General features: G+C 49.1%; 1 protein-coding gene across 1 annotated transcript in view; it reads left to right on the top strand.

Annotated features, from left to right (window-relative positions):
- The first annotated feature begins 2,453 nt into the window (after window positions 1-2,453).
- The window catches only part of LOC126575621 (protein commissureless 2 homolog), a 45,582-nt gene continuing 29,556 nt past the window's right edge, over window positions 2,454-18,479 (top strand). The window contains exon 1 of the mRNA XM_050236409.1: window positions 2,454-3,833. Within this exon, the coding sequence (XP_050092366.1) occupies window positions 3,347-3,833 (487 nt within the window). The 5' untranslated portion in view covers window positions 2,454-3,346. The remainder of the gene's footprint in view (window positions 3,834-18,479) is intronic.

The raw sequence follows: 18,479 nt of genomic DNA, 5'->3' as shown, positions 1-18,479 counted from the left end.
GGGTACGAACATAAACACTTGTTTTATCGCACTACACGCGTTCTCTACTACCGGACGGCGCATAAACGGTGTGTGTATGCTCCGAGGCCATTCCGAGTAGAGATGATGATGCTTTCTACCGTTGTCACGCCCTGAGCCTATCGGCAACCGAGAGGTTTGTTCCGGTCGGAGAAGATGAACGAACCAGAAAACAGAGCCAAGGAAAATGAAGAAGAATAGAAGGAAAAAGGAGCAAAAAAGTGGCCGGCAAGCTAATCGACGATCAGGAGGCAGCAGAATAAATGTTTGCATAAGTGAGGTTATGGTGCTTGGCTCGTCCTTTTCCCGGGTACGGTCGGTGCTAGTAGCCGCGCGACGGCACTGCTCCCAAGGGGCAGGCCTCATTTTTATCTTGGACGGGCTTTGATGCGTTAGTGTTTCGTCCTCTCTGGCCTCATCGTCATCCGTCCATTGCGGCGCTCGGTGGTTGAACAAGTGGCAAGTGTGAACACTGAACTACTAACAGACGAGAGAGAGAGAGAGAGGAAGAGCGAGTATAGCCCAGGTCCTTTTATCCGGCGCTACACACGAGACCCGACAGTCGGTCGGTTGGTGATGGAGATGATGATGAAATATGGCCATTCGACCGGAGCGACCCCGGACCGGGCATAGAAGCGAGTTGTGCTTTTGATGCCCGATGGTAGATCGTCGTCGTCTGTAGGTTGGACCAGTCGGATGCTAATCTTTCGTTTGCCTGCCATGTTGTTAGCTGGGTGACACATCCGACACCAAACTCCGCGTTGGCGCACATTGTACTGTTGATAAGAAAAAAAGAAAGAAATCCGTCCGGACAGGTTGAAGCTGACGGACGATAAGAAACCTGCCTCCCCTAAGGTTTCCGTCCCCGGGGGGGGGGGGGGGGGGGGGGGAGCAGCAGCAGCCGGAATCCATCGGCCAGCCACAAACTCTCTGTGATTCATCTTAATAGGATGAGTAGACACCCAGGTCAGTACCGCCCGTGTGTGTATGACCATGTATCCTTATCTGATGTTATGCAAACACCTTTGTCAGAGAAGGGAGGGGGAGTGGGCATATCGTCTGGCGTACTTTCTGTCAAGCCAAGCATTAATACTCTCGCACCGGCGAGACTGTGGACATGGGAGGAGTTATTCACTTCTTGCACCCAATCCGTGCGTGACCTTCCGGTTTGATTAAGTGAATCATTCCGTAGCAATTCGCCCGGAAGTTGCATAATGTTTGTTATGCAAATGCAAGTGATTTCACCACCATGTGTGTCGGCACTACTGTCCGTCCACGTATCAGCTGCTCCTTACGTAAAGAATACAGGACACTTTAACCCCCGGAGGGTTCATCGCCTCGAACGATCTACAACGAGCTATTTTGAGAATTCTAGAAGCAAAATGGAACGAGATTGCACAAAATTGTGATAATCAAATGGTTAAATAAGTGAAACTTTTATTCTCGCAGGGAAAGCTCGAATAACGACCACAAAGAAGGCAGGACGACCAAACCACAGGTGTAGCTCAACCGTGTGTCCTCGGTTCTACCGTTGGAAATGACTCGATTTATCAGAATCACCTGGTGTGTGTGCCTGTGTCTCTGGTAATTACATCAGTGTGATGCTAACCCAGCCGGTACTCCGGTTCCGGTATCATGCCAGCGAATGGGTCGTTCCTTGTGGCCAAGGGTATTTTTCCTCATTTCCATCCCATATTCCAAGTCTTTTATTAACGCGCCCGCCGGTCCCCGCACGTCAATACTCCGTGTAAAAAAGGGGAAAACAACGGGTCGGTCGACTCACTCTACCTTTGACGACGATGACGATGATGATGCCGGGACTTCGCAATCACGATGATGATTCGTGCTCACTCGAGGAAATTCCTTCGCTAAGAAAATGCGCGCATATGCATCAGCGAAGCGTTATCAGTAGCATCACCTGGTGCACCTGATTTTCCGCCTCAATTTTCAGCCATTAAATCATCGGGCTGTTGGGGAAAATACGCGGTGATGAGATGTGAGTTCACTCTGGTTTGTTGTCATGTCTCCTCGTCGCCGGTATTATCGCCGGATGCTGCGCTATGCTTCGCTATGCGGTGCTATGCTATAGCGACCGGCTGATCGCCTACGGTGGTGTGCGTGCCATGATGCCGATTGCATGTTTGGTGATGTGCGTGATGTTTGGTTCTTACAGTCCGTCTCGAAATGAGCGCATCTTTGATATAATATGCTGTCGAGCATGTGTCTCTTGTAAATAAAGTGAATTGTTCAGTCATCAAAGATATACATTTCGATTATTAACATGTTTAATATCCGTTAGCTAACGATTGAAAGTATCCAATTTGTTTGTACATCGCCTCCTAAGCTCTGATTGTCGATGAGCAACACACCAGAATACCATGGCCACACTCGGTTGCTAGTGAGGCGCTTTTGTCGAGACGTAGTGTGCGCTGGATGAATATCCCGTGGTGCGGGTGTGGGAGTTTTCATTCATTGCGCGACCCTACGAGCGAGCAGACGTGAGACGCTCCTACCGACTAGCTCCTGCCGAATACGAAACGATTGTCGTCGTCTGTTCGAATACGCGCGCGTGTTTGTCTTGTTACTGCTCCTCTGCGCTTCTTCAAGCCCAAGAGGAGAAAGAAAGGCAAACGGTGGAATCGAAATCGAACCAAATCGAACGACCAGCGTTTCTTCGACTCAGTGTGTGTGTTTTTTTTTTACTGTGCCACTTCGCGATATTTGTTTTGTGCCCACGAGAAATCGTAAAGTTTGGTGCCCAACAGTACAGAGTGTGTCGTGTTCCTGTAACGTGTAATACCTAGCACGCGAAAGGCTCAGAAAGATTCGAGACGCCACTTTGTCGCAGACCGTGCGTGTGTGTCTTTTCTGGTTCGCGTGAAACTTGATAGCGCCATCAGTGTGTTATCGGCAGCCCAGGCTGCGTGCCCTGAGCCGACAACGACGAGTGCATTTACGAAAAAAGTGTCTTCCCACACCGGCGTCACCAACAAATCCCTGGTTTTTTTTCTATGTTCCGGTGTCCTTTTCGCTTTCGGGTGAGGACAAATTTTCTCCACACATTCACCGTCCGTCGACGTAGCGAAAGACATAGTGAAAGCGGCCGCCAGTTAACCGTGTGCCGTTTGTCGAAGTATACCGCCGGGAATTAGAAAAGTCAATTTTGGTGTTCTGTAGCGCAAAGTGCGATCGAGAGAAAAGAAGGAGAAAGGCTTGCTTTGATAAAGTGCGTTCCGTGCTGTGCCGATTAGTATCGCGAGTCATCTAGTGAGCTTCGTTCAAGTGCGCAGTTCTCCTATGTTTATCCTCGTGGTTTAAGTTGCGTAAAATGATTGAAAACTTCGAGTCCAAGATTACCTTCGAAATACCGACGAATCTCGACTTTGATAAGCTCATCCGGGGCAACAACTATACGCTCTTCTGGCAGAACCTGCAGCACCAGCACCAGCAGCAGCAGCAGAGCGGCGGCGGCGGTACGTTCGGTGCCGGTGCAGCAGCACGCCTCGGAGCCGGTATGGCCGACGCCGGTAGCTTTGGCTTTGGGTCGTCCCCATCGTCCAGCCTGTTTGGTGCCATCGATTACAGCAACGGCAGCAGTGATTACGGATTGCTAAACAGCCTGCAATCGTTCGCCAATCGTGGCGGTGCCGGGCGTGATGGCATGATCGGTGGCGATCAGCTACTCGATCCGACCTACGAGCGTTTCATCGGCGACGTTTGGGTCGGCATCGTCCTCACACTGATGATTCTCTCTTCGATCTTCTGCATGTGCTCCTGCTTCCTGTACCACAAGTTTCGCCAGTGGCAACGTAACGGTAAGTTCTACTATCCACCCTCCAATATGCATTCAACTAAACTTTCCTTGCTGCGGTTCTCCAATTATCGGTTCGAAGTATAAGTCGCGGTAATGCTCGAACTTTGCCTCTGCTATCCAAGCTTGATTCGATTGTTCTTTATGGCCACACGGTTTCCAGTGCGAAACAATTGGATTATTGAGAAAAGTTTGGTCCTTACGGCCAAGGATGTCCCAGACCAGCACCACCGCCATTGGGGTCGTTGTATCGTTTCCTAGATATGTTATTTTGAGTATCTTCATTCGGCGTCGCAAGGACGAGCGCGGTGAGGTGTATCTGGCTGTCCGTCAATTGCACAGCTGCTTCTTTTGTTTTTTTTCCTGCAATCAAATGTGAACTGAGGACGCGGTACGGTGGTCCTTCGATAGCTCTCTACGAGAGTCGTTCTTTATTGAGATGTAGCTCGTCTTGGTGGAATGTTGATTGGAAAATAGTTCCCGAGCGAGCGAGTGTTCCGGTGCCACGCTGCCAGAGGACAAAGACAGAGACTTAGAGAGAGAGAGAGAGAGAGAGAGAGAGAGAGAGAGAGAGAGAGAGAGAGAGAGAGAGAGAGAGAGAGAGAGAGAGAGAGAGAGAGAGAGAGAGAGAGAGAGAGAGAGAGAGAGAGAGAGAGAGAGAGAGAGAGCATTCCTTGGCCGAGATGGAGAAAATACGATTGGTTCTCCCATTCGCGGGGGAAGCTCGATTTGCCTTCCCCAGTAGGAACTTTGCGATCGTTCAGAACTACCGTAACGAAACAATTCTTCCTCCGGACCCACACTGGCCCAGTTAGCACTGGGAAGAAGTTGTTCAAACTCCTGCCAAGCATGTCGCACGTGGAGCAAAACTTTAGTGGTATCGTATGGGAAAAGAACCGTTTCCTCCTAGACCCTGTGCCCATACACTTCTCACTCCCGTACACGATCTCGAGAAATGGTCTTATCAAATCATGGCACTACCGGTGCGAAACCGATTGTGGAGAGGGTGAAGGCAAACGGACATAAAAGTTCCCAAGGACGAAGACGGCGGGGCTGCACCTGACTGATTGACATTAATTTAAGGTAAACTTCAACCAATTTATGCTCCTTAGCGGAACCTCAGCCAATAGCCAGAGGGAGTCCTTTCTCCAGGCTCCTCTCCTCGACGAAACGGTTAAGGGATCTCCCGATTATTTTGTTATTTTTCCGCCTCTTTGCGTGTCGCCCACGTGTCTACCATTTTTTTCTGGAGAAGGGACATCCAGCTCACACCCCCCGAGAAAGGGTGTTTTGTTGGCGCCCTTCCCTCCGTTTTGTGTGCTTCCAGAAAGGAAAGCGAAAACATCCGGCTTTCCCCCAGCAAGGGACGCTTTTGTTTTCATCCTATACCAACCACCGCTCCCCTCACCGCAACGGAAGGGTATTGGCCACCAGCTGCTGCTGCCATTGCTGCCGGTACGCGTGGTGGTGGCCACAATTTATATTCCGCACGAAAAAGGATCAAAAACCTCCGGCGGCGAAGCACGTTAACGGCGGGGTCGGCCACACTGGTAGAAGGTCGCCTCGTTCGCGCACTCCAGGAAGATCCATAAATATTCTTTATATTTGTTTCCGAACTAAACGAAGGTGGGGGAGCGTGTGGGGGCAGACCCCCACGACCAGTTCGTTGTGGCCTGCGTACGCACGGTGGACAGGTTGTTCAATTATGCATTCGCATCACAGACACACACACACACACGCACCACTACAGATGCATGCAGAGTCTATTGCTGGTTGTGCGATATCTTCTTCGTGCAGCAGTCCGGGCGTACGGTGAAACCACACGTTTTGTGGTCACCGTGAAACGGATCGGCCAATTCAACCGGAATAGTACTATAAACGGCGTAACCCGGGGCCATGCCTCGGTGTGTACGCTGTGTTTGCGAAGGGAAATTTTATTGATGAAATCGATCCGCTACGCGGAGAACGTGAGCGTCCAGCAACCATTGGCCACGAAACAGTGCGAAATGCTTCATTCGTATGCGTAATTGGTGTAGAACACGGAAAGAGAGGTACTGTAAGCGACCCAGACGCATTTCCAGAACCGGTTCGGCGATACGCGGATGCGGATACGTGGTGTGATCACCACGAGTGACAAATGCGGTGAGACATCATCTTTCCGGCGCACCTTCACGCATGAACGGTTAGACATTAGCGTTTAGATGTCAATGGTCCTCCATGACCTTCGATCCGTTGCATGCATTATCTTGAACAAACGTTTATAATGCCTGACGAGTATTAAAACGGCCAACGGCCGATAACGGTCTTGGTCAATTTCCGACTTTTGCATCCGTTTCCTGGTCTCGCACCCTCGCCATACTTGGCGTGCTCTCGTGCATACTGGTAGTACGTTAATTTTCCTTTTAACCGATACGAATGGAGTTCGCCTTGAGTTTGCCTTTTTGTTGCGATCAAGTCGCAACGACGATCAATCGATCGACGAAAGCGCCCATCGATACCAATCGAAGACGTTGCCTGGTGTCAATTACCTCATTCCGTGCTCGATGGCAACTGATCGCGGCCGGCGCGATCGGCGTGACCTTGCGAAAGGTTATCTTTCGTCGAGTGCAAGGCGCTACTGCTGCTGGAATGGAATGGAGGTCTCCAAATGAAGATTGATGTAGGTCAGCAGGTTTTCGCGAGCCGCTGTCGTTGCCGATCGACTTGCGCGTTCTAAGAGGCGCCGACTGGAGTCATCTGTTGTCCCAAAACAAGGGACTAGACCACATTTCTATATGCCTTCTTCCCTGATTGCTTCTAGCTTGCCCTGCAGGGATCCATCACTCATTATTACCCTTAAACACACACACACATACACACACACACACACACGCGCGCGCGCACGTACGAGCATCTTTGTGTTCTCCGTAAATCCGATAAGTCTTCCCAAATGTCCGCCATGGAACCTTGAGGGCTACGGTGAGGAAAAAAACAGAAGAGATCCGTTGCCGGAAGACAGAGAGAACCGGCATTGTCTGTTGCTGGTTCATCCCGACCCGGCCCCTTTAATCCTTTTATCGTCGGGAACCATTCTACGCGATAGTATCGTCCCAGCTGAGTCCAGGTGAGCGATGCTGATCCCCCAGCACCAGCAGCAGGCTATCTATGTTTCCTTCGGTTCCCTTTACGCCATTCGGTGTGATCCTGGTGGTCGCTCGCCTAGGCCAGAACCACTTTTTTTTCTTTTGTTGCCCTCGCGGGCATATCCCGCTGTAATGGTAATTGGAACTAATGGATTCCGTTCTGTTTGGATTAGTTCCTTTTTTCTGTTGTTACTTTTCGCCTGCACTGCTCTCTTCCATTTCCATTTCCATTTGCTCTCGTCTCGTCTCGATTGTGTCTATCTGTAAACTATCCTGGGTTCTTATGAACGTTTCGCGTTCTTGCCTTGATGGCAGTCTGGTGTCCGGTAGGAGGTAGGGCATTAGTGCGATGAGCAAACAATAAAATTTTATGCGTGTCGAACCGCCGGAACCTGGAGCGAGCCGGAGCGAGTGTGGAAGCGACAAGATACAACAGATCTCCTGAAAAACATGGGAGTGAAACCACCGAACCTAATGCTGCTGCTGGTGGTTGTAGGGATTTGTTGTCGCCGAGAGGCAACAGCGAGCGAGGCGGACCGTTTTTTTCCCGGTCGACGTAACCGAGATTATCGAGGTTCGTGTTGATGTGATGATTCAGCTTCAGCGCTTCCAACCTATCAGCAGCACCGCCAGTTGGGCGGTTGATTAGCTTATCGCAACCGGGATGCAATCAGCAGACGTTAGTTCCTTCATTCGTTCGTTCGTTCGCTGGTCGTTCGCAATCTCCGAAGGTCAGTCTCGAGGTGTAGCGCAGGACCTTCTGACCCGCGGCAGCACGTTGCTTGATGGCAACAAGCAGTAGCAGCCCGCTCGGGCCTCGATTAGAAGCTCGTTTGGCCAAATGTCAAAATAGACTTGCGTCACTTTGTGTCAAGCTCGTTTTATTGCGAGGTGGTCTGGCCGGCTATTGCGACTGGACTGGCCCCCCCTCACACCAGCATTTGACCTTTTCTGAACATATTTTGTCATTCTTTATCGCATCGCAACATATGTCCATGGCAATTGGGTTGTTACCAGGATTGCTGATCGGTTCTGGCAGTGCGGATAGCAACAACCCTCTTGCTGAACGTGCGTCATGCGGCTAGGACCCGGTCAGGAGGATTCCTGGAACTACAACACGATAACGACGACGACAAAGAGATGCTATCCTCCCAAAATGAGGCCGACAATGACCGTGAATAATAACAATTAGAAAACAATCCGGCAAAGGAGACTGACGGGATAATGGCTAAGTAAGGGAATCACGCAGGGGGAGGGGGACCATCCGGCCCAAACTGGCCTCACCTTCGCTCATACTCGCTCTATTAGCGACATAGAACCGCGCCTTGCTCTATGCTGCTGCACCAGTAAACAGCTAAACATGGAACAGGGTCATAAATCATTCGACTTGGCCCAACTTTCCGACACTAACCTACCTCAACAAGAGTGTGGCCACGGGACTGATTTCCTGCCCCTGATATTTCGTCCCTCCGCTTCTACACTCCATTCTCTCCGTCCCCTCGTCACTCGTCTGGTGGCGCTCTAGGCTTGTTGTAGTTTTAGTTTAGTTCCAGCCCAGCCCGAGTTCAAAAATTAGTTTCAAACAGGAGAAATCACCATCAGCGGTGGTTCCAAAACGAGATGGAGCGTAGCAAAGAACAGACAAAGTTGATCGCGTCATCGTCACCCCCGGGCGGGTGTGGGGGATGGGCAGGATGAGGAAAATGAAAACCAATTAACTTTATTCATTAGTTTCCAGATCCATAGGGAAACAGGAACAGAGCGGGGTGTGGAGTGATTTTGAGATGAGGAAAGAAAGGAAACTCACGCACGTTCCACGCTGGCGCCCGTTTATATATAAAAAAACCTTATGCACTGCATGTGGGCTTCAAAAATCGGGGGAAAAACAAAAAGAACGGAAATACCAGCCATGGCTTTTTTCTAATTCATCTCGCCAGGGTCTTCGCTGTCCATTTCGTCGGGAGAGAGAGATCGAACGATGATTTCGTCACGATTCTTTCAAACTTCCCGTGTTCCGTGGCAATATTGTCATAAATTACTCATAATTTGTTTTCTATGGAGAGAAAGCGAGGAAGAATGAGGCAGATCCATACAGAGGAAAGGGAATACTCTATGACTTCCTTTCCCTGGAAACTACCTTTGGAGCACAATATCTTCCAACAATTTTCATTTCTCGCTCGATACCACTTCATTAGCCATGCCGTTGGTAACGTTCGACCGAGGGACGCGATTGTTCTTTTCTGTCGCTATTCGTCGCACGTTCGCGTATTCAGTTGGCACTTCTCGGGCAATTAGAATGTCCAATCGAAGCCTCGCCCAGAGAGAGAGGGAGAATCACCCCTGTATAGGGGTATTGATTGGTATTGCCGTGCGCAGCTCAATTTTTCATCATTTTACTGTTATACTTCTCACCACAAGGTCTCGGTCCTCTGCTCCGAGCCCTCGGCGGACGTGTGGTGCGGGGATTAAAAGGTAAATAAAAATGTGAAACTTCCCGGTGAGGAAGGTCACGAGCGCAACGAAGGGACAGCGGGAAAACTGAAATTGTTCATAACAAATTGTTCTCAAAGTCACACCAGGAATTCCGTCTTCGTTTCGTTTCCAATTGTTACCGTAATTCTTCATCGATTACGATTCCGACTGGTGGGAAGCAGAGAGCCGGGAGAATGCGCGGTACCAGGTCAGTCACAAGGATTTAAAAAAGGAAAAATGGCCCCGACCCCAACGAGACCCGCTAATTGAATTGCGTTTTTCGTCCTTTTTTGGTGGACCCGCCACGCTCTCGTTTACGTCTGCGGTGCTGGTGTTGATGGGTGAGTAGCTGTGAGAGTTGGCATCACAGGAATTCCGGAATCAATCAACTGGACGTTTGCAACATTTCCCGTATGTTGTACCGTCCAATTCTTTCGGTTTTTTTTTCGTTATCTCGCTCTACTTTTCGTTGTTGTGTTCAGCAGCGTGTTGTTTGGTTTCTGATTGTACCAGGAGTTGGTTCGGTAGAGCAAAAGTAATCATCTCCCGGAGTAGGGCGTCAGAAACATACGTACCGGGAACCGCTCTCGATTTTTCTTCCAGAACGCCGCGCGTACAGAGCAAAGTTCTGTTCTGTTTGGTGAATTTCGTCTGAAGTCTTGGGGGTGGTCCTGGTGGATGTATGGAGTGGGCTCTCAAAGTATGTCATAAGAAGAGGACTTTAATTTTCCTCTTTCCAGAAGGAGGAACACCACCAAGTACACGAGTACTCTTTGTCGTGGTCAATTGAAGCTGAATGACTGGGAAAAGAACTTCCAAACCGACATCGACGAAAAACGTGAGCAAGCGAATGGTGCATCAAAGGAATTGTTCACATCTGTCTCCTCTCGACTTGTTCCCTGGCCCTGGCCACTCTTCCACTCTTGAACACGCCAGTGAAGCAAAATTGTCTGCCAGAATAGCTGGTCGATACCATTTTTTATAACATGTTCATTTCCGGACGACCCCGGAATGGCTCGGGCATTCAAAAATCATATTCGCTGCCCCCGCGATCCGCTGAGAACACACGATGGCATTCGATGAACTCACCCACTGGCTGTTGCTATTTTCAGTTCTTTCGAATCATGCTGCAGCCAACAGAATCTGGCCGGGGTGACTGGTGTAATCAGCTTGTCGGCCGGTTTGGTCGCTACTGCCAATATGCCCGGCGGTTTTCCGCTGTTCCTCGTGAAAGGCTCATTATTATCGAAAGAAGGCTAACATGGAGCATATTTTGGCCAACGACCAGTAGCAGCAGGGAAATATACGAGTGTGTCTGTGACCGAGCCCCCTTTCTTGTGGCGATAGTCCTGTAGAGGACAGTGGGCACCGCACTGCGACAATTGATTGCCAAGTGGAACGCTAAGGTCTCGCTACTAGACGAGGCTTCTGAAAGCCTCGATAGCGGGGAGTGGCGATAGGTAGGAGGAAATTGGTATGCGCCAAACTTAAGTAATGACTGCGTCGCCCTGCAAAATGACACAAAATGCCGTGAAGCCTGAAGAAAGAGAGAGAAAGAGAGAGAGAGAAAGAGAGAGAGAGAGAGAGAGAGAGAGAGAGAGAGAGAGAGAGAGAGAGAGAGAGAGAGAGAGAGAGAGAGAGAGAGAGAGAGAGAGAGAGAGAGAGAGAGAGAGAGGGGGGGGGGGGGGGGGGAGAGTGCGGGTGTCGTCATTATGTGACGGTTTACGCGAAGGACGGACCGGTGTACGCCGCCTCCTACTGAACCTGTGTCTCCGTCGGGAGGGCCAGGTTGCCCCCAGTCGGAACAATTTCTGGCTATGGCAATTTAAAATTTTTGTCGCAAACCTTCTCTTCAAAAAGCAGGAGGAGGGGCAGGGAGCACGGAAAGACGGGGCCACAAAATTGATTGGCGTTGGCCAGGGTTGCGTGTTGAATTGTAGTGCTCCGGCAAGACGCTTTTTAGGGTATTTCCAAATGTGCTCCGCCCTCCAGGCCATGCCCGTGTCCCGTATAGAATACGTTGGCTAACAAAGTTCTATAGGAGTTCCTTGGAGAAAAAGGAGTGAAGAAACTTTCCTTTATACCGCGTGTCCACGTTACATTTTTTTAAAGGCCGTTTGGCTCCAAAAAGACGGTCTTGGGATACAGCTAGTCGGAGAAAGATGGGCGTTGATGACGACGTTCCCATGACATTCTTGATATCGGGAGGTTCCGGTGACCGGCTTTTCCGGATATGCAGGGTTCTAACGTGGAAAGGAGGGCAAAAAAAATCCTCCGAATCCTCCGCATCCACGTCAAAGCGACAGCTTTTTTCATCTTCTGCCTCTAGCAGGCCCGGCCAGTTCACGGTGCTATGGCTCATGAAAGTCTGGATTTTTTTTCTTATTTCCAGGGGTCTGCCTTTCCACATTCTGTGTGTCCAGACGTGATTGACGTTGCTTTCTATCAAGGAGGCTTACACTCTTGTCGGGATTTTCATGTTACGCGCTGCCAACGGAAACTGGCAGCCAGATGAAATATGGCAATCCTAATTAGCGTTCTATTGGAGAAATGGCAAGCCTGCTATAGAAGGAAAGTCGTAGCGGAGTGACTTTTTTGTTATACTTATTGCGAGCTATCGTCTTTTAAGTTTTGTATTCTTGTCTGTAACTTGGTTGTCCAATTTTTATTTTCTCCTCTTCTCCTCCATCATTCCGGTCAGCCCTTTAGCAGCATTCTTCCAGCATTGGCTGATGCTCGAGCTTCTCGGGCGAAAAGGGCAGGCAGGAGGCCAAATTTCACAAACGCTTGACCGTGCGAGCCCTTCTCGGTAAGCATTGCCATTGTCGGCGTCGTCCTTCATTGTCGTCGTTCCAGAAGAACTGGGCCGGCTTCTGCTCCTTCCTACGACATTAATCGAAGCCATGGTGACTACAATTTGCCAGTTTTCGGCCAAGAATGTTACGCCATCCACTCCTCGCAGCTCCAGCCAACCGAAAAGTGCGAGCCTCGAGGTTTTTGAGGGCACATTCCGCACAAAACATTCCTCGTTGATGATGCTGGGCATTTTGGAGGGGGATGGGGGCGGGGGGCGCAGAGTCCGCTGGAGAAGAGACGCGGGACGACCTTCATTGTGTTGCTCCTACTTCCAGATCGGATGGGTCGCCATGGTAGTTAGGATTATTAAGAAATGAATACCCATTAGTCCGGAAGCGTGGTGGTGTGGGGTAAACCGCTTGGCATTCTGGTGCGTCCACGAGAAGAGGAGTATCCTAGCACATTTTGTGAGGTGCCGGTCGAGAAAACCTTGGAATTCGTTTTAGACATCCAACGGTTCATGCCAAGGTGTTGCTGGAAGCCCTGCTTAACCTATTAGTTCAGCTCTCTGTCACGAGAAGCTAGGGCTGCTGCTACTAAGGTAAGCCATAATTCTTCTCCGGCCTCCTTTGGAAGGGTGTTCCGCTTAGGGCTAGTTAGAATGCGTTGAAGGTGCTGCTGCTGGTACTGCACTTAGCTCTAGGGTGCTAGGGGCTTTCACCTATGCGACCGATGGTGCGCTCTCCTGATTGCATCTCATTTCTTGTCCTTCCAATCCTCTTATTACGACGGTGTGACTGATTACACCTTGCACCTTGGAACGGGTTGTAGAGATTGCTGCTCGGGATTGATAAATCCTGACTAGCAGCCGACTGCTGCTCGCCCTTTTGTTGCATCCCGCATCCACCGTATGCTGCTGACACCGGGCATCCTCATTCTGGCCGACCTGTGAAGGCAGGTAGGAAGAATTTACGAGTTAAATGTCCATCACGATGGGCCCTTCTAGGGATGTTGTTGCTTAAAGCGAAACGTGATCCAGCAATCCGTTCACGACGATGACCACTACTTCCACCAGGTTAGAGAGCGTGATGATGCGTTCTCTTTTCTGATTGACCACAAACCTCAGCCAGAAAAGGAGAAGTTTCTCTTGGGGTGGCATGGAAATCCATTAAATTCCATCGATGATCTGCCCCCCCCCCTTCCCCTCCCCCTAGTCACCGTCACCGACTAGCGGAGATTGTGGGGATCCGTTTGGTTCCGAAACGACCGACGGAACGGTCGACCGGGATTGGATCCGTCTATTTGCATTAATTATTTCGATTTCTCCAGTTACTCCTGGCCGCCGGCGACTGCGACTGTTGGTTGTGTTGGTTAACCGAGTGGGAAAACGGCTGGCGGAGGGAGCGCGCTCTAGAGCGAACTCTTTCTCCAGCTTTCCGGTGGCAGCCGCCTTCCAGTCAGTCGTCGGTTTTGTTTGTCCGAGGTGCCGGAAGAAGCGAACGAAACCACACACCGGAACCACACTGACGCCGGTGGCGCCATGGTGTTCCTGTGTTCCGCCCAGCACAGTAGCATCCCAGTTTGATAGTGAACATGGTGATGATGATGATGATGATGATGATGATGATGATGATGACGATGATGACGACGATGGTAGAGTTTGTGTGACCATTGTAAAGGTTAGATAACAGGAGAAGCAAACCACAACCGCCACGACGGACGACGACACCGTCCACAGCTACTGCCGAGGGCATCGAGGCTGTAATCGTTCGAAAGGAGATCCTCGCAAGGAGTGAACTGAAAACCGAAAACCCCAAAAACTCCCGATGCTCACCATTTCCCTCTCCCACTCAGAGAGGATTGTGAATTCTAGTGGAAGATAAATTTCGTCCGCCCGATGAAAACACGCTTCCACAGGAAGCTCACAGCGTGGTCTAACTTCGGTTACAAATTTCAATTCCGGATGCATCTGGTCGAGCGCTGCCGGCGGCGTGAACAATGTAAGATTCCGAACACTGGAACTCACTAGCAGAAGTTGATCCATATCTTGGAGTTGGTGCAATCGACGGTGATAATGATGGCGATGATGGTCGTCGGTTGGCAGATGATCGCTTCTCGCTTCCAGTCAACGATTCCGTCTGTGCACACAAGGCCAGCTCAAGTTTCTTGGTGCTATCTTGGTGTACGAAATTCTTGAAATCATCTCTTCCTGGCCGTTCGTTTGATTAACTTTCTCGTAAGACGCAAACGTTGTTTGTTTGGGGGAGGACGCCTTGGGTCTGTTGGCATGAAGATGGTTGTCGTTCGCGAAATGCATTTAGCCGGCTCCCGCTGCCGGCTGCCTGATGATATCCCAGTATTGCGAACAGCTTTTACGAGTGGTTGAGCAGCTCGCGTTGGCCGTCATAATCCATTTGGTAGTCTATCCAGCGATGCGGCGTAACACGATACCGCCGAGCATCGCGTTCGTCTCAAGATGATTTGTCGTTTTGTGCATCCACCAGAGGATGGGGACGTGCCTTTTGTCCTCGGTTCGATCTATCTCAAATAGCATTCGTTTTTTTCTCTTCTTCGATTTCTGGACTTGGAATCGTGAAAAGGCAGATATAGGGCACAGGATTAATTTCCCATTTTCGTTCTCAATTTCCCTTCCGACGGCGGCCAGGCATTGATGAAACCGTTCGCCGATCTTTCGACGATAAGCCTGGAGCTTTGTGGCCCCTCCTTGGCCAGCGGTGCATGGAACATAAGTTGAGCTCAGTGCCTTGTGTGGAATGCATTTTTCATGTTTCCTTTGCCGCTCACGCCGCTGGTGCAGCGTCCGTGGTTGGCAACCGGCACCGGACGAATGATTGAGCTTCGACAGCAAGAGAAACACAGGATCGTGAAAAAAGAAAAAAAAAGATGGAAACAGACGGGAAGGTTTTGTCCCCTCATTATCGCCATGTCCGATCTTGTTGGTCCGCGAACGAACGAACGACCGCTGTCGAAGGATTTGAAGTGGAAAACTATAAACAGCTGACGCGGATCCCCGAAATCGAGCTGGTGAGCGAACGAAAAAAAAGTGCAGCAGCAAGAGCAGCAGCAGCCGGGCAAAATGAACAAATCGTTGTTGCCACTTTCGATGGCCAATCGTAGCGGTGGCCTTGAGCTGCACGAAGAAACTCGCGCTTGGTGGAGCCTGGGCAATAGTCACTGCTTGATCTCTGGGTTGCCCTCGCTTGCACCGGGTGCTGGCGTTGTTGTTTGCCTGGCCCTGGTACCTGGTGAGCTCGGAAGATTGAGTGTATCGTATTACGATGCTGATCCCGTTTGGATTTGAAATTCGTTCGTTCGTTCTGTGCAGCATAAAACAATGCTGTGTTGGTGCAATTGAAAATCTTTCCTGCTTGTGAGTGCGTTTTGATGTACCAGCGATTTAGTTGTCAGCTGTAAAATGCTTTGGGGTCAGAGTTTTCCTAGGAATAGACTTTAAAATGATATTTCTCTAGCCCCTCGTTGAGGGCTTTATTTTTCCTGCTTGAATCCTTTACGAATCCTTGTGTTTCAGGGAACTTTTAAATCTTTTGTCTTACCCAGAACTGCAACCAGACGAGCTTAATGAATGGTGGTCTCATATACGATTGCTTATTTGTATCGCCTAGATACGATGTGTCCTTGATGCCCTGGCTTGTTATATTCCTGGGATAGATTTAACTTGTCTAGAAGAAAGGACGGATTAGTTCTTGATATAATCCACTACCACTATTAGTCGTGAAACAGAAGTGTACCTGCAGAATATGTCATGTTCGTTGGTGGAAGTCGGATTATGGCTCACAAATCTCTTTTAGAATACTTCTAGGAAGGTTTACTGTCTGCAGGATATTCTATTCCTCGGAAAGGAGCATAATGCTACTGAAACATGGTAGTTGTACAATATAATTCAATTTGCTACTGTTTCTACGAAATACTTGTTTCAACATAAAATTATTTGGAAAAAAGAATTTGTGTCAAATGTCGTCTGCACAAAATAGTTGGAATCATTTCATGGAATCGCGGAGTTTTTGCGCGAAACGGAGCAGTTACTGTTGTGTGCGGTAATGCGCGTTTGTCACGCTGCCCTCTGAGATGAATTCTAAATGTAGCATCCGTTGGTTTTTTACCATACTCGATCATCCACATTTTTGCAAAGTTCTACGAACTAGCGACACGATCCACGGCCGTGCCGGTCAGCTACAGAACGGATGGACAAGGAGCAGTGGTCTGGACCCTTTTCGGAAAACTATTTGAAATTCCAAATCAGTACCAACGCTCCAACGGTGTACGGAACCGTGCACCGTATCGTCCTGGTCTTCGTCCAAAGGTATTCGAGGGGACAATGACGGTGCACGTAGAATGTTTGTATGTGTGCGTGCATGCACGATGGTAAATCAAACACCGGCACAAAAAGCGATGCAAGGTGCGAGAAGGTGATGATGAGTCTCACGACTCACGGTGGCAGCACGGGTACGGGATCGGACCCGGACGGAGGTGTATCGCAAGAAATTTATGCTTTATGAATTTTAATCAACATTGTTTTCGGACGTCCGGACATCTAGCCAGCCACCTGCAACTATAACCGGCGTCAAATGTTGAGCAGACCGAGCAACTCAAAGCTCTGACACCCGGGAACGCGCTGTCCTCACGTCTACCTCATGTGTTTAATATGAGAAAATTGAGGCCATATTCCTGGCTCACGATGGCAAAGGAAATAGTGCTACTGCATGTAGGTTTAGCTGACGAGTCCGGGACGTTAATGGTTACTGCAGCTGCCGTAGCAGCTGGTGTATCGATTGGGCTTTCTAGAACAGGACCTACATTTCACAGGAGAATCCTGCTACCAGAATTGAAATGTATGTTGAGCGCAACCTTATTCTTAGTAAAATAGGAAGCACAAGAAGAATGCTACTTTAAAGCGCTATCGCCGGATCCAGGAAAAGATAAAGAAAATGAAACAATCTGGCTTCAAAGATGGCCAGAGCCACTAGGATGCCTCCAGCACAATAGAAAGCACTATGGAAAGGAGCATGGCAGATTTCATAATAAGATCCTGTACTGTGCTGCAACATTCCAGCCATGCTTCCCGACCAATAGACACATCTCTAGCGCAGGAAATTGCTTTGAAGCCGACATTCAATCGAGACATCAAACCGAAGATGAAGCATGGTCGCTTTTGCGCGTAAAAGACGTCGTGTGTAACAGGTCACAAGTCGTTGAGTGCGTGTTTGAATTTCTCTTACAACCAAAAAATCAACATCATCATCGCAGCAAGAATGACCATCATTCTCTCGGGCAATCCGTCTTGAGGAAGTGATGAAAGAATGTGGAGGCAAAACGTTCCGTTCACGGTCCAGCGGGACACAAGACGTTTGGTTCATTTGTGTGCATTTTATTATTTTTTTTGCCTCCACTTTCTTAAGCCGGCGATACATGAAGCGTAAACTCTCGTATAAACTCAGAATGTAATGCCAAAAAGTTTACGCTTCGTGTGGCAGGCATAATCGCATAAAAGTTTATACCGAAACGTCAACTGCAATTACATTCGTGCACCTGCAATTACACTATGCTATTACATCAATTACACGTGTTTTTGGCCACAAAAAATATAAATCGACGAGATAAGTTGATTTCTGAACATCTTCTTTAATATTTTAAGATGTTTTTACTGTATATTAGCGATTGAAGAACATTGAATCCATCATAACGCTACGCTTCATGTTGGTGCTAAGTTTACGCTTGCTTTTACACACGGATTTACGCTCCGCGGGCCTATAATCTTTTTGACATAAGTATAATCTTTTTGGCATTACATTCTGAGTTTATACGAGAGTTTACGCTTCGTGTATTCCGGCCTTTACAGTTTCCTTTTGGTTGTTTTTGTTTTTGTTCGTCTTCATCCTGCCCATGTTAGCACTTGAAGAAAAGAAGAAAAAAAAATGGTGGAAACTGAGAAAGGACGAACGAAATATGACCCGGAATAAAACATGCGGAGCGTTATTTTTAATTTCTTTCTTTGGACCCTGGACGCTAGAAAGAGGCCAACTTGAGTACCAAGAGTACAACAGCCTACAATCAAGATGCATGTCTACCGTCCGCCCCACGGTCGCCAGTAAACAAACGATAACCTAAAATTAATTTCATGCTCGTGCAGGAAGCAACGTTGTAGCCTAGGTCCCTTTTTCGTGGGGACCCTCGGGGCAAGGTGATCGTTTGGGAGAGATTATAAAAATTAATTTGTAGTC

The sequence above is a fragment of the Anopheles aquasalis genome, chromosome 3 (genome assembly GCF_943734665.1).
Source record: "Anopheles aquasalis chromosome 3, idAnoAquaMG_Q_19, whole genome shotgun sequence".
In the NCBI taxonomy this organism is placed as follows: Eukaryota; Metazoa; Arthropoda; class Insecta; order Diptera; family Culicidae; genus Anopheles; species Anopheles aquasalis.
Note: the sequence above shows the minus strand (reverse complement) of the source record. Positions and strands in the feature narration are given on the sequence as shown.